Below are 19914 nucleotides of genomic sequence, written 5' to 3' on the forward strand. Positions count from 1 at the left end.
GCGCGTCCTCTGCGCCGGGTCCTCGGCCCTCCGCGCGCGGTCCCGGGCTCTCGGCGGCGGGTTGCTCGGCCCCGGGATCCCCTGTCCCCCGCACGCCCTTTCCGCTCTGGGCTCCCGGACCCCGGCCGCCTGACTCCCGCTCTCCTCGCCCTTCTCCCCCTTTTTCTCCAACCCGATCGCCGGCCCTCCGCACACCCTTCCCGCTGTCGGCGTCCGGATCCTCAGGCCCTCAACGTTGGGTCTCTGCACCCGCCCCTCCCAGCCCCCCCCCCCCCCGCCACCTCCCGGCCCCAGGCTCCTTCCCACCCTGGTACCCGGGGTCTGGGTCTTCGGCGGTCCGTACTGCCCACCGCCCCGGCTCTCAATCCCTTGACCCGGGTGTACCTTCCTGCCTCCCCCGCACCCCTCCCTCCTGGCTCTCAGCACCCGCGCTCTGCGCCACGACCCTCACCCCCACCTCCACCCAGCCCCTCCTCGCTGTGGCCCTCCGCGGGTGCCCGGCCAGCGACCTGGAGTGGGGTGGCTCCGCCTGCGCGGCCACCTCGCCGCGGGTCGCGTCCCCGCTCTGGGCCTGGCCTGGCGTCTGGCTCGGCCCCTCCGGCCCTCGCAGTCGGTGCAGTTCTGAAAGCCCCCGAAGGCGCAGGCGGCCTCGGACCTTAGGTCTAGGCGAGGTACCGGGAGGGAGCTCGGGGTGGAGCCGGGACGGAGGGGCCGGGCTGCGAGGCCTAGGGGGCGCTCCCTGCGGGGCAGGACCGGGAGCCAGACTGAGCACCGCTTGCACTCGCGTAGTTAGCCTGTACGCGGGCTCTGAGCGTCGCCGCATCTCGCTGCTGCCCCACTTTTAAGTGGGATACTCAGCTGTGGCCTGGACTCATGTCAGCCTTGCCCAGAGCGTGAACATAGATGGGTGCCCTTTAAGTCGAGGGCGGGCAACCTAGGCGGGGGACCTCTGGGAGAGGATGGTGACCCCCTGGCGTTTTTCTGTTAGGGTCTGCTTGTCGTACCTAAGAGGTTTTGAGCTCAGACAGGAACTCGGCCTTTTAAGATCATCTGGGTGCTCTCGTAATGCCAGACTTTGTTGGCTTCTGCTTGGCACTTTACCCAAACTTATCTCAGCCTATGGAGACGTTGGTGAGGGGGGCCCTGAGAGCGTGTGCCAGCAAAGAGCCAGCTGGAGTGACCTAGCTGAAAATGGGCCACCCCAGAGAGTCTCCCAAGAGGGGCCGCTGGGATGCCTCCTCCTGCACCTCCGTATCTGGCTCCGGGCCGGGGCTCTCTTGATGAAATTCTTCCCCCTCCTTCTCTTCTACCCCCTCACCTACCTGGCACCCAGCATCTCCAGCCTCTGGCTCTATCTGCTTCTGAAAGCCACGGAGACCTCGGGCCCAACATACATCAAACTGGGCCAGTGGGCCAGTACCCGGCGGGATCTCTTCTCGGAGGCTTTCTGTGCCCAGTTCTCCAAGCTACATGTCCAGGTGACCCCCCACCCTTGGACTCACACTGAGCACTTCCTGCGGCAGGCATTTGGGGAAGACTGGGGAAGGGTCCTCTGCTTTGAGAAGAAGGAACCTGTGGGTTCAGGCTGTGTGGCCCAAGTGTACAAAGCACGTGCAAATCCCGCCTTCCTGGAAAATGTCAGCATCCAGAGACTTGCTGAGGCCTCCAGTCTGCAGCCTTCTTCGGAAGCTGGGGCAGTCGGGAGGCTGGGAGAGCTCTTTGGACCCCTGGGAAAGGGGTGGAAGTTTCAAGGAAGTCTTGCCGACCAGTCATTTCTAGAAAGGCTGCTCCTCCCTAAAGCTGACCCGGATGGATCAAATGCAGTCCTGTCTCAGTCTTCAGCACCTGCCCACCAATCTGAGCCAGATCACCTCATCCCTGTGGCAGTGAAAGTAAGTGCTCTGATGTTGTCACCTGTCCCTCCTGTCTCTAAAATCTCACTGACCCCACAGAGCTGTCCCCGATCAGAAACCCCCATTTGCAAATCACCCCACATTACCTTCCACTGATTTCTGTTAGCTTGACCTTGATCTGACTGCCTATGCTTTGCAAGCTGTTATTTCTTGGTTCTAGAGAGTGGTTGTGTGAATAGTACAGTAAAGGGAAACGAAGAGGGTTTGGGGTCCGCTGCCTCTGTGGCTAGAGGAACCACCCAATGGACCCACTACTCTGGGGTCAGGGTAAGTCACAGACAGTCTAGGTTAGATACCATGTGGTGAGCCCAAGATGGCAGTCTTCATTTTTACAGAAGTGGCTCCCTTGGCTCTTCATTTCTTTTTTTTTATTAAAAAAAAATTTTTTTACGTGTTTATTTACTTTTGGGAGACAGAGAGACAGAGTGGGGGAGGGGCAGAGAGAGCGGGAGACACGGAATCTGAAGCAGGCTCCAGGCTCTGAGCCATCAGCACAGAGCCCAACACGGGTCTCGAACCCACGGAGCGCAGGATCATGACCTGAGCCGAAGTCAGATGCTCAACCGACTGAGCCACCCAGGCGCCCCTCTTCCTTTCTAGTCACCCCTGCCTGGGCCCCATCATTTTTTAGTCTCCACACTTTTCCATTCCCTTTCAGCATGACCCCGGGGATCTGGCCGACCCAGGTAGCAGGTACCCCTGATGCTCTCTTACACCTCCTTGGAAAAAACCGTCCCAAGCGTTCCTCAGTTCACACCTACTGAACCACACTTTCCAAGAGAGGAAGCTGAGGCCTGTCTTTTTATAAAGGCTGCAAGTGATTCTCATGAGTAGGCATGTTTGGGGAACACTGGACCAAAGTATCCTCTGCTCTGTGGAAGGCAAGGAGTGGGTGCCTGCATGATTTAATCTGTTCTTAAAGAACAGATGTTATGTTCTGCATGTTAGATGCATGATTTAATCTGTTCTTGATGCCTTTGAAGTAGGCATTTCTTTAATTTCTATTCATTTATATTCCCATTTTATTCCGGAAAGGACTTGAAGTGGGGGTAGGGACTGTTATCTCCATGTTTTCAAAAGTGGAACAGGGGCGCCCGGGTGGCTCAGTAGGTTGAGTGTCCGACTCTTGAGTTTGGCTCAGGCCATGATCCCAGGGTTGTGGGATCGAGCCCTGCATCAGGCTCCACGCTGAGCGTGGAGTCTGCTTGAGATTCTCTCTCTGTCCCTCTGCCCCTCTCCCCAACTTGGATGCGTTCTCTCTCTCTAAAAAGAAAACGGAAGAAAAGCCAGAAAACTTTAAAAAGTGGAACAGGACTGGGCAAGAGTTGCAGAATAAACAGGTATTTGAAAGCAGACTCTTCCCGTCCCACCGTGCTGCATCCTTGCTGGAGTTCTGTGACCCTAGATCCTTATCCGGCTCAGGCTTTGGACTACCTGACTCATTTACCTGGTGCGCTCGCTCAGTAAAATGCAGATTTCTGGTCCCATCCCCAGGGTAGGTGATTCACGAGGTCTTAAAGGAGGCCCAGCAGTCTTTGTTGTCACCAGGCACCCCAAGGTGACTTTTATGCATGCTAATGTTTGGGAGCCACTGACCTAACCTTAATGTATTTGGAAGGAAAAGCCCGTCTCTTCTTCCCAGCAAAGCCAAGTGCAGCAGAGAGGAGTTGCCCTGAGCATCTCCTTATCGAAGGCACATGGGAGTGAGGGCGGCAGGAGCATCCCGGCTGTCGGGACCACATCCGGTTTTGCTCTGATGAGCATCGGGCTTGGCTGTCCTTTGATGGTGGGACCCAGCCCTGTCTGGGTGAATGTGCCCTCCTGATCCCTCTTCTGTCTGTCTTCCCGGCAGGTGTTGCACCCTGGCTTGCTGTCTCAGGTACAGATGGACCTGCTGCTGATGAAGACGGGCAGCCGAGTCCTCGCGCTTTTGCCAGGAGTCAAGTGGCTGAGCTTGCCGGAGATTGTGGAGGAATTTGAGAAGCTCATGGTCCATCAGGTGAAGCCTCCTTCCCTCGGTTGTAAATAGCATCTAACATAGTTCTTGCCGTTGGCTGTTTCGTAAATGCTGAACGAATGCGTGATTTCCTAGAATGTCGTGGCTCGTGTGGTGTAGCAGTCGGGGTAGGTACTGCTAACTGACATAACAAAGAATACCCCAATCTCAGAGGCCAAGGGCAGCGAGGTTATTTCTTGTATCAAAGTGCCATGCAGATGAGCCGAAGGAGGGAGAGGGGACTCTACTTCATGGTTATCCAGGGACCCAATTTCCTCCCAAGTTTGGTGCTGCCGTCTTCAACCTGGGTCATCTAGGGTCCGTGTGGAGTGGAGAGAGAGGCCACTGTGGCCTTCTTAGTCTACAGGTCAGAGCTTTAATCGCACGGGCCCAATGTCACCGCAAGGGTGCCTGGGAAACACCATCTTCCTTAGCGCCTGGGAGGAAAGTCCCAGGATCCTGGTGTTATCTGTGTCATCTGTGTTATCTGTGCCACAATGGATGGCTGATCTCCAGGGTGAGAAGAATTGGTGAAGTCACACACTGTGCCTTTGCTTTGTTTCGTTTCCAGGGTTTTTGAGTAGACAAGGACCTGCTCCCTGTCCAGGACCCTTGGGATACTTGTTTATTTATTTATTTTTTTAATTTTTTTTTTTCAACGTTTTTTATTTATTTTTGGGACAGAGAGAGACAGAGCATGAACGGGGGAGGGGCAGAGAGAGAGGGAGACACAGAATCGGAAACAGGCTCCAGGCTCTGAGCCATCAGCCCAGAGCCCGATGCGGGGCTCGAACTCACGGACCGCGAGATCGTGACCTGGCTGAAGTCAGACGCGTAACCGACTGCGCCACCCAGGCGCCCCTATTTTTTTTTAACGTTTATTTATTTTTGAGACAGAGAGAGACAGAGCATGAATGGGGGAGGGTCAGAGAGAGAGAGGGAGACACAGAATCCGAAACAGGCTCCGGGCTCTGAGCTGTCAGCACAGAGCCCGACGCGGGGCTGGAACCCACGGACCGTGAGATCATGACCTGAGCCGAAGTCGGCCGCCTAGCTGACTGAGCCACCCAGGCGCCCCGGGATACTTGTTTAAGTAGCCGGACTTGGTGAACATGTTTTGGGGGCAGCCAGGGCTTCAAGTAGGCAAGTGCACTGGCTCCCTGTTGGAGAGTGCAGAAACTGGCCGTCTTTCAAAAGCAAGGTGCTCAGTCTTCATTTCTGTCCTCTGATGGAAGGTTTTAAGTCCCGATGCCTTTGAATGTTTAGAAAGCTTTGCTTTATGCTGCCGGCGACGTAGTTTCCATGATAAAAGAAAATTAAAATAGAGGAAATAGCTTCTATTCCAGCAACCAGCTCTGCGTCACTGTCATTCCTGCCACCCCTCCTCGAAGTCCGATAGACACCATGGGGTGATGGGTGAGATTTTCTCGTCCGTAAGGAATATATAGTACGCAGAAGGGGACTGGCCCATAAATATCTGCAAAAAGAGCACGATCCCGGTTATAGTAGGAGTCTCTCCAGGTTCACTTGGGTGGAGCTGGGGCCCGAGAGGGGAAGTGGTCATTCTGTCCTGAGGGTCAGGCTCCCCAGACTCCAGCTGAGTCTTTGGACCAAATGGGGGAAGAGCATTCCCGTCAGAGGGACTAAGGAAGGCGAAGGGGATGGGGAGCATGAGGCAGGCCAGGATGTTCAGCACCGTATAGACTGGCTGAAGCTAGAGTTCTGGGAGGCGGAGGAAGCGGGAGGCACAGAGAGATGGAGCTGAAGAGAGCAGCGGGGGCCAAACAGTGAGCCACCTTGGATGTCATCCTAAAGAATTTAGACTTCGTCCTACAGGTGGTAGGGGGCACCAGCAGATGGATTAGAGAGAGGGAAGATGGGGGTCAAGGGGCCCAGTGCCTCTTTTGGCTGGGAGTCACCCTGGGAGCTGTAGTGAGGGGGAAACGGGGGAGTGGATCCGAGAGAGGTGTGGCTGCAGCCTTGGTGGCCTGGAGTCACAAATAGTGTGGAGGACAAGAGAGGGGTAATCTGCAGTGACTTCCAGGTGACTGGCTGCATGGGGGGCGGGGGGGAGTAAATTCCGTTGAGACGTGGAGTTCAAGGGTGTTCAAGGGTGGACTCCATTCAAGACACGGAGTGTGGGCTTCTAGGAAAAGAAGTGTGGAGTTGGTAGCGGGGTCTGGTCGGGAGACCACGGTTCTGTCGTGAGGAGGTGCTGGCTGAGGACGTGAGGGGATGGAGAGGGAGAGTGGAGGCTGGCGGAGGTCAGCAGCTGAGACCGCGTGGGGGCACACAGGGGAGGAGTGGCCAGGAGACCAGACCTAGACGGAGCGGTTGGAGGCAGGGGGAAGACCGGGGGAGGGAAGGGTGGGTGCCAAGAGAACTGTTCAGGAGGAACAGGGTCATCAAGGGCACCGGTAGCAGGTGCCTGGAGAGATGGGAGCGGTCCCTTGAGTGGCAAGGGAACGGCTTGCCGAGCGGAGGGAGCTGCGTCAGCGCAGTGGGCAGAGGGCAGCGCCGGCCCCTGATGGAGGTGGACCTTAAGAGGGGGACAGGTCTAGGGCTGGTGGAGGCCAGAGGGCCACCGGAGAGCAAGGGAGAGAAAACCCTGGGACGTGGGCAAGGGCTCCGTGGCCTGGAGTCACGCGGGGTGGGCAGAGAGGGAATAGCGGGGAGGCAGTGGAGTCCAAGTGCGGCGAGGGGGTCTGCAGCTGTGGCTTCCAGGAGTTCCCGCAGCCAAAACCGCCCTCCCTTGTCTCCTGAGGAGTTCTGCAAGAAGGCAGGTGCAGAAGGCCGCTGCACGTGGTGACTCACTAGCTTGCTGGCCATCCACATATTGCTCTCCCTGGGCCCAGGTTACCCCTCATCTTTTCTCTCCACTTCCCTCTAGATCGACCTGCGTTACGAAGCTCGGAACCTAGAACACTTCCAGTGCAACTTCCTGAATGTGAATTCCGTCAAATTCCCCACCCCTCTGCGTCCCTTTGTCACCAGGGACGTCTTGGTGGAAACTTATGAAGTAAGAGTGAGTGCTTCCCAGGCCGTGCCTTCCACTCACAGCTGGGCCATCTCCGCTGTTCAGCCTGAAAAGGCAAAAGCCAAGAGAAACTGAGGGCAGCTCAGCTGTGGCATGAGGCAGGGAGGTCGTGTAGCGGGGTGGCTGGGAGCCTGGGCGTGGCTTCAGACTTTCTGAACTTGAAAATCTGCTTTCTTTTTTTTTTTTTTTCTTCATATGTCAAATTGACAGAGATTTTATTTTACTTTATTATTTTATTTTATTTTTTCAAATTTAATTTATTTTTAAAATTTACATCCAAATTAGCATACAGTGCAACAATGATTTCAGGAGTAGATTCCTTAACGCCCCTTACCCACTTAGCCCATTGCCCCCTCCTACAGACCCCTCTAGTAAACCCTCTGTTTGTTCTCCGTATTTAAGAGTCTCATGTTTTGTCCCCCTCCCTGTTTTTATACTATTTTTGCTTCCCTTCCCTTATGTTCATCTGTTTTGTCTCTTAAAGTCCTCATATGAGTGAAATTGTATAATTTTTGTCTTTCTCTGACTAATTTTGCTTAGTATATAATACCCTCTAGTTTCATCCACGTAGTTGCAAATGGCAAGATTTCATTCTTTTTGATTGCCGAGTAATACTCCATTGTATGTACGTACATACATACATACATACATACACCACATCTTCTTTATCCATTCATCCATTGATGGACATTTGGGTTCTTTCCATACTTTGGCTATTGTTGATAGTGCTGCTATAAACATTGGGGTGCGTGTGTCCCTTCGAAACGGCATACCTGTATCCCTTGGATAAATACCTAGTAGTGCAATTGCTGGGTCGTAGGGTAGTTCTATTTTTAGTTTTTTGAGGAACCTCCATACTATTTTCCAGAGGGGCTGCACCAGTTTGCATTCCCACCAGCAGTGCAAGAGAGATCCTCTCTGCATCCTCACCAATATCTGTCGTTGCCTGAGTTGTTAATGTTAGCCATTCTGACAGGTGTAAGCTGGTATCTCATTGTGGTTTTGATTTGTATGTCCCTGACGATGAGTGATGTTGAGCATTTTTTCACGTGTCGGTTGGCCATCTGGATGTCTTCTTGGGAGAAGGGTCTATTCATGTCTTTTGCCCATTTCTTCACTGGATTATTTGTTTTTTGGGTGTTGAGTTTGATAAGTTCTTTATAGATTTTGGATACTAACCCTTTATCTGATATGTCGTTTGCAAATACCTTCTTCCGTTCTGTCGGAAAAACTGCTTTCCATTTTATTTGCCGGTGACTTCAGTTTCTTGGTGTATAACAGCAGGTACCTGCCCCTGCCTCATAGGGTTGTTCTAGGACACAGTGACACACTGAATACAAAATGCCTTCAGCAGAGTTTACACAGAGAAAGTGTTCGGCAAATGTTTGTGTCACATCATTGCCCTTAGCTGTTGCCTGGTTCAGCCTATAGTAATGGTGAGATCCAGGGAAGTGACACGAATGACCCGGTGTTACTAGCTGTGTGATCTTGAGTAAGTTATTTAAACTCTCTGGGCTTTAGTTCTTTTATTTGCTCCCGAGGAATAACAAGATCTGTCTTAGCGGGCTGCTTTGACAATTAAATAACTAACCTGTGTGAACTGTTTCTTTACTAGCCCTTTCTTGTCTCTGCCCTTTCATCGTCCTTTCCATTTCCCTGCCCAAGGCCATAGAGCTCATTCACGTCCCTGTTGACTGACTCTTGATCAGAATCTAGTTCTCCTGGGGTCTGTTCCTGTCTTCTCCCACCATCTTACAGCATCTCTTACCTGTGGGGGGGGGCAGAGTTGTGGGTTTCCTCTGTAAAATGGGACTTGTTTTCCTTTGAGAAGTGTTCTAGAAGGGATAAGTAAGTAGATTAAAATTAACTTGTGGGTGACAGATTCATAGGGATTCTAAGGAAGGAAAAACTCTTGAGAAGAGTAGGGATGGGAAGGCATGCCCATGTGTCATGTGGGGATGAGGAACACGTGGGGTGTTCGGCAGGCTTTTCGGGGTAAAGCTCTCTTTTCCTTGACCTTTCTTCAAGGAAAGTGTGCCTGTGTCCAGTTACCAGCAGGCGGGGATTCCTGTAGACTTGAAGAAGAAGATTGCACGGCTGGGGATCAACATGCTTCTTAAGATGGTGAGTTCATGGGCATGGAGAGGGTGCCCCAGCCCAGCATGTGGTCAAATCTCATGTGGGAAGATGGTGGAGACACTGGTCGACTCCCATGGGCGGGAAGATGAGGAAAGCAGCAAGCCGCCATCTTGAAGATCTGCTCTAGGAAGAGCTGAGCCACCCACCACGACCATTCATTCTACATCTTTCTGTTAAGCGCTTTCTTGGTGGCATGTGCTTGGTCACCATGCAGGATGCTGTGGGAAGAGTGGGGAGCAAGACCCAGGCTCTGCCCAAGTTGCCTACAGTTTAGACAAACAGCGGAAGATACTGTATGTTAAATGGTACTTCATTCATTCAGCAGTGTTTATGGGGCACCCTCTCTGTGCTCAATAAACTAAATTGAGTGCTGACTTTACAGTAGTGAGCGAAACGGATATGATCACAACGTTCATGGAACTGTCACTCATCGGGAAGACAGGCCACAAATGAGTAAATGATACACAGGCACAAGAGGGTCATTTAGGTGGGGCCCATCCTAGCCTCAGGATTCATTCAGAAAGCGATGCCATCTGAGCTGAGATGTAGAGGAAGTCTAGGTGTCACCTACGAGAGCTCAGCCTGATGATGCAAATGAGCTGATGCCCGTAAAAGGACATAGTGAGCCCTAAGCAGTGTTAGCTTCCGCTGTCATCATTAGTACTAACAGCAGCAACTGGGATTGATAGCAGCTCATGTGTAGGAGTAAAGAAAGTGGGTACTGAGGTTATCCAGGGTCTGGACTCTCCCTGGCAGTTGGCACAGAAGGGAGCGGTTGAGGGATGGATGGCATGTTGTCGGCAAGAGAGAGGATACGAGCCCAGGTCTGCAGCATGTGGAATACGGGTAAGAAGGAACCAGGTGTGTCGGCAGAGTGGGAACAAAGAACCTGTGTGACTGGCATGGAGCTGTGGGGGCCGAGGCCAGTGGCCAGAGCAGGGCAGGGGTGAGAAGAGGAGCTCAGAGCAGGCCTCGACTCCACCTCTGGCCTCTGGTGGAAAGTCAGCAGCACCCCCCCCCCAACCCCCCTACCACCAGCTACTCCCAGAGAAGCCGGATTGTCTGGGGAGAGCTGGGTGTTCTCTCAGTCGGTGCAGTGGGAGTTCAGTGGGGAGAGGACTTTGTCCCCAGCAACAGGGCTCCAAGGGGCACCTTGGGCCAGAGGGGAGGGTGCGGTGGGGGCAGCCAGGGGGGAAGGCAGCAGGAAATAGCACGCAGAATTGGGGCGATCGTGATGGGTTCCAGCTTGCAGAATCAAGGATGGGGGTGAAAGCTGGGGGGCCAAGGGGACAGCAAGGTGCCAGGAGGTTCATCCCGGGGTCACGGGTCAGCCAGCCTCTGGAAACCACATCCTGCGGGTGTGCCAGCCCTGGCTTCTCTAGTTCCAGGATTTTCACCAGGGCAGCGGCCTCTCTTACCTCCTTCACAGCCAGAACCTGGCCCAGGAGGGCCTCTGGCCTGGGTCTGCAGCCAGTAGGAGGTAGGAGGGTGTCCCTGAGAGCCTCTGAGGCTCTTCTTCCCCTTTGGAAGGATTGCTGGTGGTTTCTGACCACAGAGATCAGCTTTCATAGGAGGCAGATCCTGTCCCACCAAGTCACACCTGACTTCCTGTCCGGCATCGTCCTGGGGCTTTCTTTCCTGCTTAGTACGTTCGAAGCCACTTCTCCCCGCCCACCCGATGCTGTGTGCCAGTGTGGGTTGTTGGTATCATGGTTAGACTCTACCGTGTGGACGGATGGAGGGAATGGAGGGGATGTCTGATTAATGAAATGTTTTCCTAAAAAGGTGGTTCCACGAATTTTAAGAACATAGAATTTGGGGGAACCTTTAAACAATGAGTAGATAATTCATAATTAGAATATCAATTGCTCAAACTACAGTATAAAAATAAGTCCTTTGAAATGCAGTTTGGCATTTGATTTTTCATGTTCCCTTCTAATCTTTTTTAATGTTCTTTACTTTGAAAATAACTTTTCTCTTAAAAATGTCAACCTGGCCTTTGGCAGTACAAATTCTGAAGTGAGAACAGAAGCCACGAGGCTTTATAAAATGTACACCTCTTTGCCATTGTACTCAATCGATGTGGGGCTCGAACTTACAAACCGTGAACCCTGAGATCATGACCTGAGCTGAAACCCAGAGTCGGACACTTACCCGGTTGAGCCACCCAGGCAGCCCCCACCCCTGTCCCGGAAGCTTTTTCACGTGTGGTCTGGTGGTGATGGGGTGGTGACTCAACCTTGAATAGCACTGATCTCCTTCCAGATATTTGTGGACAACTTTGTCCATGCAGACCTCCACCCTGGGAACATCCTGGTCCAGGGCGCCGACGGTCTTTCCAAGAGTCAAGAGGCACGGCTGCAGCAGGTGGATGTCTGCGATACGCTGGTGATGGCCATGACACCTGCCCCATGCCCGCTGCGCCTGGTGCTGCTGGATGCCGGCATCGTGGCCAAGCTGCAGGATGCCGACCTGAGCAACTTCCGGGCAGTTTTCATGGCTGTGGCGATGGGCCAGGTGAGACCCCTGGGCCGGCAGGAATCGGAGATGATCTTTTAGGCTCTTGGAAACCGTGGGGTTTCCCTTGTCAATCTTGTTAATGCCTGCCTTGGCCAGGGGTGCTCTTGATGGACGCAGGTGGAGCGGAGTGGAGCGGGGAGAGGGAAGGAGAGGAGAGGAAATGAAGCTATCCAAGGGGTCTTTGGTCAGAATGCGCCGATGCCCACGCGTGATGCCCGTTCTAAGCAGCTCACAGTTTGGGACAGCATCGCGAATGCTGTTTCGTACTGGTAGTTTCTCTTCCCTCATCAGCAGGCATGTGGGTGGGCACTGGGAACGCCGGCTTCTCGTCTGAATAACGGCTGGCCTGGCCTGTGCCATTTGCTGCAAGACGGCAGGCTGGTGAGAAGCAGCAGCTTAGAGAACCTACTCTCCAAGTGTGGGGAGAAACCTTGGAATCTGGAGTGGTCTTTAACCCCCAACCCTGTGGCTCGGAGGGGCTCCAGTTGCTGAGAGTGATTATTTACAGAAAGGGATTCAGCAAAACCTCCACAGAGTCAACTTCAGGTACTACATCAAGAGTGACAATGAAGAAACCCTCTGGCCAATGATGTGGAATTTTCTAGCAAAAAAGACCCTGCCAAAGAGAGAGCTGGTTTAAAAAACAAAAAGGCAAAATTCAGGGGAGGCTCTGCTTATTTAGGAGGCTTCTGAGGGGACAAACCAAAGGCTCGAGCCTGAGACCGTATGAAAGCATCCCCTGGGCCAAGGTTAAACACTGAGGTGCGGTGGCAGGTGGAGGGTGGGGGGACGTTCCCCTGCGCAGGTTGGGGAGACAGAGCCTGGCTCCTGGGGTGGCTCTGTGGGAGGTGAAAGGCATTGTAGTGACCACTCGGGTGTTCGGGGAGACCGGGAGGCTCTCTGGGCAGAGGGCGCCCTGGGCAGAGGAGGCGGAAGGCTGGAGCGTGGAGGTCAGGTCGGGTGTGAGGAGGGAATTCTCCTCGGGCGGGGAGAGAGCCCATGAGGAGAGTGTGGCTGGTCCGGTCCAGCAGTAGGTCCTGGTGACTCTGGGGGATGGGCTGGTTGGTCGGCAGTGCCTCGTGGAGCGCGGGCAGCAGGGCACTGGTCTTGCCCCGTCCCCTGTGTGGCTGTTGAAGGTGGAGGAGGCGAACACAGCCCCTTGCCCTGACTGCACTAGAGCCTGTGGGCTCCCAGCGACCGACAGAGGCTTTGAAAGTCTTTGTTTGGTCACCAGGTATTTTGGAGTGGGTGTAATTAGAAAAGTCCAGGATGGTAGGAAACTGAGGTGGAAGCAACTAGAATATAAAGAAGTTTGGGCAGAGCGTCCAGTTTTATGGCCTCTTGAGTCTACCAGGTTTCCTTTCTTTCATGTCTTGCAGGGCCAGAGGGTGGCTGAGCTCATCCTGCATCACGCCCGGGCCAGTGAGTGCAGGGACGTGGAGCGGTTCAAGGCCGAGATGGCCGCCCTGGTGACTCAGGCCAGGAAGAACACCATCACCCTGGAAAAAGTGAGCAGGCCACCTGAGGGGCAGAGGCCTCGGGGTGTTTACTGCCCTCGCCCTTGGATGGAGCAGAGGTTGAAGGGAGACCTGTTCACAGGGAGAAGTCTTGAGTGGGGTTGAGCGTCAAGGCGGATAGAGAGCGCACGTTTCCTCTGCCCGCGTCTTCCGGGTGCGAGGCGACCCACTGGAGGCCCGGCTCTCAAGAGTGACTCCTCGACCAGGTTCTCCTGGTGGCTGCTGGGGCAGGGACATTTATAGTGCCGCTCTCCCACCCTTCCCCCATCCAGGTTGTGGCCCTTCCGCAGCTTCGCCTGTGTCTGGAGCTCAGCTGAGTGTGGAGGGAAGGAGGACGAAGGCCCCGGAACAGCCAGAGGACATGCCTAACCTTCGTGTCCTTTATTTACAGCCGAACCAAAGCCCACTCGGTGTTTTATACACAGCTCTGAGCCGTTTTCTTGCCAAGTTCATGGCCTACACTAGCAGGAGCAAGTCAGAGCAAGGAGTGGCCCCCTCTAGCGAGGAGCTGGCACACTGGCACTGGCCATGTGGCGTATTCACCTAAGATTTCTGTGCGCTGAGAGGGATGGGGTCCACGGGCCCCCAGGCTGGACTGCGGCGGGGGGGCTTGGAACTCAGTTGTGTGATGGGAGCTGGGCTTGTACGTATGCGGTCCTTTCTGGAAGTTGTCCGAGAGCCCCTTTCCCGACGGCTGGTGTGTGTGTTTGCGGGGGGCGGGTCGGTGGGGTGGGGTGTGTGTGTGTGTGGTTGTGGGTGTGTGTGTAGTTTGTGTGTGTGGTTATGGTGTGTGTATAGTTGTGTGGGTGTGTAGTGTGTGTGTATGTGGTTGAATGTTGGTGGTTGTGGCTGTGTGTGTGTGTGGTTGTGGATGTGGATGTGGGTGGGTGTGGGTGTGGGGGTGGTTGTGTATGTGTATGTGGTTGTATGTTGGTGGTTGTGGCTGTGTGTGTGGGTGTGTGTGGTTGTGTGTGTGTGGTGTGGGGGTGGTGTGTGGGTGGTTGTGTATGTGTATGTGGTTGTATGTTGGTGGTTGTGTGGTTGTGGCTGTGTGTGTGTTTGGGTGGGTGTGCATGGGTGTGTGTGGGCTGTGCGTGTGTGGCTGTGTGTGTGTGTGTGTGTGTGTTTGGGTGGGTGTGCGTGTGTGGCTGTGTGTGTGTGGGGGTGATGTGGGGGTGGTTGTGTATGTGTATGTGGTTGTATGTTGGTGGTTGTGTGATTGTGGCTGTGTGTGTGTTTGGGTGGGTGTGCATGGGTGTGTGTGGGCTGTGCGTGTGTGGCTGTGTGTGTGTGTGTGTGTTTGGGTGGGTGTGCGTGTGTGGCTGTGTGTGTGTGGGGGTGGTGTGGGGGTGGTTGTGTATGTGTATGTGGTTGTATGTTGGTGGTTGTGTGGTTGTGGCTGTGTGTGTGTTTGGGTGGGTGTGCATGGGTGTGTGTGGGCTGTGCGTGTGTGGCTGTGTGTGTGTGTGTGTTTGGGTGGGTGTGCGTGTGTGGCTGTGTGTGTGTGGTTGTGTGTGTGGGGGGGTGTGTGGGGGTGGTTGTGTATGTGTATGTGGTTGTATGTCAGTGGTGTGTGGTTGCGGCTGTGTGTGTGTTTGGGTGGGTGTGCGTGTGTGGCTGTGTGTGTGTGGTTGTGTGTGTGGGGGGGTGGTGTGGGGGTGGTTGTGTATGTGTATGTGGTTGTATGTCAGTGGTTGTGTGGTTGCGGCTGTGTGTGTGTTTGGGTGGGTGTGCGTGTGTGGCTGTGTGTGTGTGGTTGTGTGTGTGGGGGGGTGGTGTGGGGGTGGTTGTGTATGTGTATGTGGTTGTATGTCAGTGGTTGTGTGGTTGCGGCTGTGTGTGTGTTTGGGTGGGTGTGCGTGTGTGGCTGTGGCTGTGGCTGTGGGCGTGGGCGGGGGTGGGTGGTAGGACGGGGTGGGACAGGGGCCTGGAAGGTACAGAAGTGGTTGTGGGGGCTCTGCAGTCCGTTGTATTCTGTTTTCCAGCTTCAAGTTTCCAGCCTTCTGTCGAACGTCTTTAAGTTACTGATGACTCACAAGGTGAGGCCCGAGGCGCAGCTGAGCCTCCGCGCTGCTCAGGCTGGAGGGCAGGCGTCTGGGGAAGCCGGAGGGTGGCCGCAGGGTGGAGGGAGGTACTTCCCCTCCGTGCGATCTCGTCCTGGCGGACGTTCGTGTGGCGAGTGCCGTTCGTGTTCGCTGACACGGGCGTGGCGGGCCGTTTCCCTCTCACGGTGACTCTGAGTACCCCTCGGTCGAGCGGCCCAAGTACCCGCGATACCCAGCTGGAGAGACAAATACCCGGTTGTCTTCACAAATGCCAGAACCGCCTCACTCGGGCTTTTCATGCCCTTTCCGTCCTCAGTTCTCACGAGTGATGCTTAGTATTAACGTAAGTCATACTTACCTCTTTCCCGTGTGGCATAACGTCCCGGGGCCAAGGGTGGCCCAAGAGGAGGTGCCTCTTGTCCCGGTGGGTTCAGACGCCCCGGTGGGGCTGTCCTGGCCTTCGCCTCCTGCCCCAGTCCCTTAGGGGGAAGTGGCCTCATGGTTCTTCACCTTGGCCTTTGCCTCGGCTCTCTCTGCTCGTGATGGAGTGTGGTCTCGGGCCGCTCTTCAGAGTGAAGCCGCCAGCCAAGGTGTTGAGGGTGGGGAAGGGAGGATTCTCCTCTGAAGATGGCCTTTCCCATCATTTCCCGTGAGGCTCTGCAGTCTGGTAATAAAACACCACGTGGAGGAGGCAGCTCTTTGGCAGGGATCATAGCACAGAGCTGAGAGTCCTAAAGTTGTCTGGCCCGGCGCCTTCACTCTACAGAAGGCACAGCGGGGGAGGCCGGTCTGCTCTCTTTCTCGGGCCTCAGTGGTGGAGCCGGGACTTGACACATAACCAGGTCTCTCAGTCCTGTGCTCTCTGTGCTGCTCCATGACTACTCTGCAGTAGCGGCATGCTTGGGACAAAAGAGACTCACAGACCAGGGGTCTCCAAGTACCCTGTGGATTCATGAGATAACAGGCGCCGCTGGCTCGTGTAGGACGCCTACCACCTGGGGTCCGTTGCGCATCCAGCTTCTCGTTAAATCTCGGGACAATGCCCGCAGGCAGGTCTGATCTCTGTCGTGTTATCTGAATGAAGAGACGGGGAACGGAAGGACCAAGTGACTCCCCACGTCCCACCAACTATGCGTGGCACAGCCTCCCCCCTGCCCCCCTGCAACTGTCTCTTGACTCTAGCGTTGGCTTTGTTGGTGGGGTTTTGGTAAAAAACTTTATGCTTTCCACAACTTCTGACACGTTCTGTTTTGCAGGAGGCTTCCATACGCCTCGGGGTTGGGGGAAGCTTTAGTCATCGCTAGGGAGCTGGGTTGGAGGGAAACAGGACTGAACATCCGCTCCTGGGAGTTCAGTCGCACACGATGCAGAGCAGGTGGCCAAGACTCAGGCTCACCAGCTCTGACCTGAATGAGCGCCTCCCAGCCCCCAGGGCCGCCGTGAGTAACCACAGTAGTGTACAGGGGCTCCCTGTGTGCGCCCTATATCATGTTGTCACTGTCCCATTTAAAGCCCTCAACATCCTCAAGGCAGGCACCTGTGCCAAGAGGCCCAGCCACGAACCCACGGCCACGCGGCGCCTGTGGTAGTGCCAGGACCCGGGTGCCGGCCGTCTGACCGCAGAGCCCGGACTCTTTCTGCTTTGTCCTCCTGTCCCCCGTGCTCTAACTCCGCAGACAGCCTTCCTTACACACAGTGTGGGACACAGTGGTTAAAAGCTCTTGAAGTGTTTGCTGTTATCGTTGCTGTTCCCAGGATGGGAGAGCCGACAGAGTACCTAGTACAAGTACCGCATTCTGGACATTTCACCAGGCATTTAATTTTTTAACAAACTTAAAAACGTTTATAGGTAAAATATATGTACACATTTATCCTAACCATTTTTTTTTAAAAATTTTTTTTTTTTCAACGTTTATTTATTTTTGGGACAGAGAGAGACAGAGCATGAACGGGAGAGGGGCAGAGAGAGAGGGAGACACAGAATCGGAAACAGGCTCCAGGCTCTGAGCCATCAGCCCAGAGCCTGACACGGGGCTCGAACTCCCGGACCGCGAGATCGTGACCTGGTTGAAGTCGGACGCTCAACCGACTGCGCCACCCAGGCGCCCCATATCCTAACCATTTTTTAAAGTTTTTTTTTTTTTTTAATGTTTATTTACTTCTGAGAGAGAGAGAGAGCGCACACATGTGTGCTCGAGCGGGAGAGGGGCAGAGAGAGAGAGGGGGAAGCAGGCTCTGTGCTGAGAGCAGAGAGCCCGATGTGGGGCTCGAACCCATGAACCGTGAGCTCATGACTTGAGCTGAAGTCAGACATTTAACCGACTGAGCCACCCAGGCACCCTAACCCTAACCATTTTCAATGCATAGTTCAGTAGTGTCCACCATATTCACATTGTTGTGTAACAAATCTCTAGAACTTTCTCAATTTGCGAAATGGAAGCTATATCCGTTGATCAGCACCTCTCAGTTAATTTCTTCCTCCTGGCAACCCCTGGCAACCACCGTCCTACTTTGTTTCTGTGATTTTGACGACTCTAGATATCCCGTATAAATGGAATCATGCCCTATTTGTCCTTTTGTGACTGGCTTATTTCACTCAACATCATGCCCTCGAGGTTCCTCCATATTGTAGCACGTGACAGGGTTTCCTCCTTCTGTAAGACTGAATAATATTCCACTGTATGTCTACACCGTATTTTCTTTATTTGTTCATCCAGCCACGGATATTTGGGCTACTTCCCCCTCTTGGCTGTTATGAATAATTCTGTAGTGAACATGGATGTGCAAATATTTCTTTGAGGTCCTGCTTCGAGTTCTTTGTATATTTACCCAGAAGTGGGACTGCTATATCATATGGCATTTTTTTTTTAGTTTTTGAGGAAGCTCTGTACCGCTTTTCCATGCATGATTTTACCTGTCCGCCACCAATATACAAAGGATCCAGTCTGGCTTTTTGCTAGTGCCCATCCTACCGGGCGTGAGGTGGTATCTCCTTGTGGTTCTGATTGCGTTTCTCTAGTGATTAGTGACGTTCAGCATCTATTCATATGCTTGTTGGCCATTTATACATCTTCTCTGGAGAATGTCTATTCAAGTGACACTTAACTTTTTAATAAAGTTTTTGCCAGAGGGGAGCCTGGGTGGCTCGGTCGGTTAAGCTCTGACTTCGGCTCAGGTCATGATCTCACAGCTCCTGAGTTCGAGCCCTGCGTCGGGCTCTTTGCTGACAGCTCGGAGCCTGGAGCCTGCTTCGGTTTCTGTTTCCCACTCTGGCCTTCCCCTGCTTGTGCTCTGTCTCTGTCTGTCTCTCTCTCTCTCTCTTTCTCTCAAAAATAAATGTTAAAAAACATATACATTTGTCAGAAACAGTGGAAGAAAGAATACAACAAACACAAACTCACCCCTCAGCTTAACAGTGAAAGCATTTCTGGTGGTGTTGAAGCACGACCTGACCCCCAGACAACTTCTCAGGTCTTAACTGAGACAAATGCCCTTTACCTTTTTTTTTTTTTTTTAAGTTTTATTTATTTTGAGAGAGAGAGCGAGCATGTGTGCCAGCGGGGGAGGGGCAGAAGGAGAGGGAGAGAATCCACACTGTCAGCCCAGAGCCCGACAGGCTCGAACTCCCGAACCGTGAGGTCATGACCTGAGACGAAATCAAGAGTCGGACGATTAACCCACTGAGCCCCCCGGGCGCCCCAATAACGTTTCACTTTTAACAGAGATTGTTTCCCCTTGAGTCAGCCTTCCATTTTCTGACCTTCTGTGCTCTCGAAAAGCAGATTCTTGCTCTTCCAGGTTTAAATTCTGGCTCTCCTCTACCTCACGCAACGGCCTGGAATAAATCACTTAACCACCCTGCACCTGAGCTTCCTTTCTCTAGCATGTGGAGAACAGTACGTTTGTGGACCAGTTGAGTAATTCACTTAAATCGCTGCTACTATTCCCCGGGCTCCAAAGGGGAGGCAGCCATGCTGTTTGAGCACAGCCACTTGCGCGGTCTCACAAAGGCCGTTGCGGCTCTTGAAGGATGACCCTCGTGCAGCTGTGAAATAGTCATTTTATCATTTTTAAGTCATTCATCCACACACACCCCTAGAGAAGTACGTGCTTCATCCCCCAGATTTTCCGTCAATATTTCTAGTAGAGGGGAGGTTGGGGGAGTAGATGATGGTGGGGAAGACGATGGGGTCGGGAGAGGAGTGGTAGGTAGGTAGTAGAAATCACAGGCATGGAGTGGTTATCCAGGATCCTCTCTGTCAGCGGGCTTTGGCAAGAACCAGTTTTTCTGTTTCAGGTAAAGCTAGAGAGCAACTTCGCCTCCATTGTGTTCGCCATCATGGTGTTGGAGGGGCTTGGCCGCTCCCTGGACCCCAAACTGGACATCCTGGAGGCAGCGAAGCCCTTCCTTCTGAAAGGACCAGCGTCCTCCCGCTGACCGCAGCCGTGGGCAGGCAGCGGGCTTTCGTCTCAGAACTGAAGGCCACCCCCGGCAGCCTCTCCTGTGGCAGCTTGGACATTTTCAAATTGGTACGTGTGGAAGGCATGCCGAGGTCTGGCGCTCTGACCTGGTTCAGGCTTCTGTATGAAAAGCTTTGGGTTATTTGGGGAAGGAAAGGGCGGGGAGACTCCTCTCCGTTCAGCGTGGGAGCTGGGCCCGGTGTCAGGGAGGCTTTCAGGGAAAATGTTCCACGGAGGAGGACAAATAAACTTAGTTATTTTGTTTTCTCGTTTCTCTCTTCTCTTC

General features: G+C 53.7%; 1 protein-coding gene across 5 annotated transcripts; it reads left to right on the top strand.

Moving 5' to 3' along the window:
* Positions 1 to 54: 54 nt before the first annotated feature.
* ADCK2 (aarF domain containing kinase 2) lies at positions 55 to 19902 on the top strand. Of its 5 annotated transcripts, XR_003967275.1 has the most exons (10): positions 55 to 1892; positions 3766 to 3912; positions 6800 to 6928; positions 8975 to 9070; positions 11351 to 11602; positions 12985 to 13113; positions 15108 to 15161; positions 16424 to 16606; positions 18966 to 19079; positions 19465 to 19551. XR_003967275.1 is itself a non-coding variant. In XM_030308577.1 (8 exons), the coding sequence occupies exons 1-8, from the start codon at positions 960 to 962 to the stop codon at positions 19603 to 19605; spliced, it is 1881 nt and encodes a 626-aa protein (XP_030164437.1). In that variant the 5' UTR covers positions 57 to 959; the 3' UTR covers positions 19606 to 19902. The 5 variants fall into 5 exon arrangements, 2 of the variants coding, with proteins under 2 accessions (XP_030164438.1, XP_030164437.1); XR_003967276.1 differs by lacking the exon at positions 18966 to 19079 and having other exon boundaries at positions 19465 to 19553; XR_003967277.1 differs by lacking the exon at positions 16424 to 16606.
* The last annotated feature ends 12 nt before the right edge of the window (positions 19903 to 19914 follow it).

The sequence above is a fragment of the Lynx canadensis genome, chromosome A2, assembly GCF_007474595.2.
Source record: "Lynx canadensis isolate LIC74 chromosome A2, mLynCan4.pri.v2, whole genome shotgun sequence".
NCBI lineage: Eukaryota > Metazoa > Chordata > Mammalia > Carnivora > Felidae > Lynx > Lynx canadensis.

Excerpts from the sequence above, each read along its gene's own strand:
- ADCK2 (XM_030308577.1), top strand. The coding sequence starts at position 960 with ATGGTGACCCCCTGGCGTTTTTCTGTTAGGGTCTGCTTGTCGTACCTA. Across the intron at positions 9,071-11,350 it reads TCAACATGCTTCTTAAGATG|ATATTTGTGGACAACTTTGT; the intron begins GTGAGTTCATGG and ends ATCTCCTTCCAG. Across the intron at positions 11,603-12,984 it reads TGGCTGTGGCGATGGGCCAG|GGCCAGAGGGTGGCTGAGCT; the intron begins GTGAGACCCCTG and ends CATGTCTTGCAG.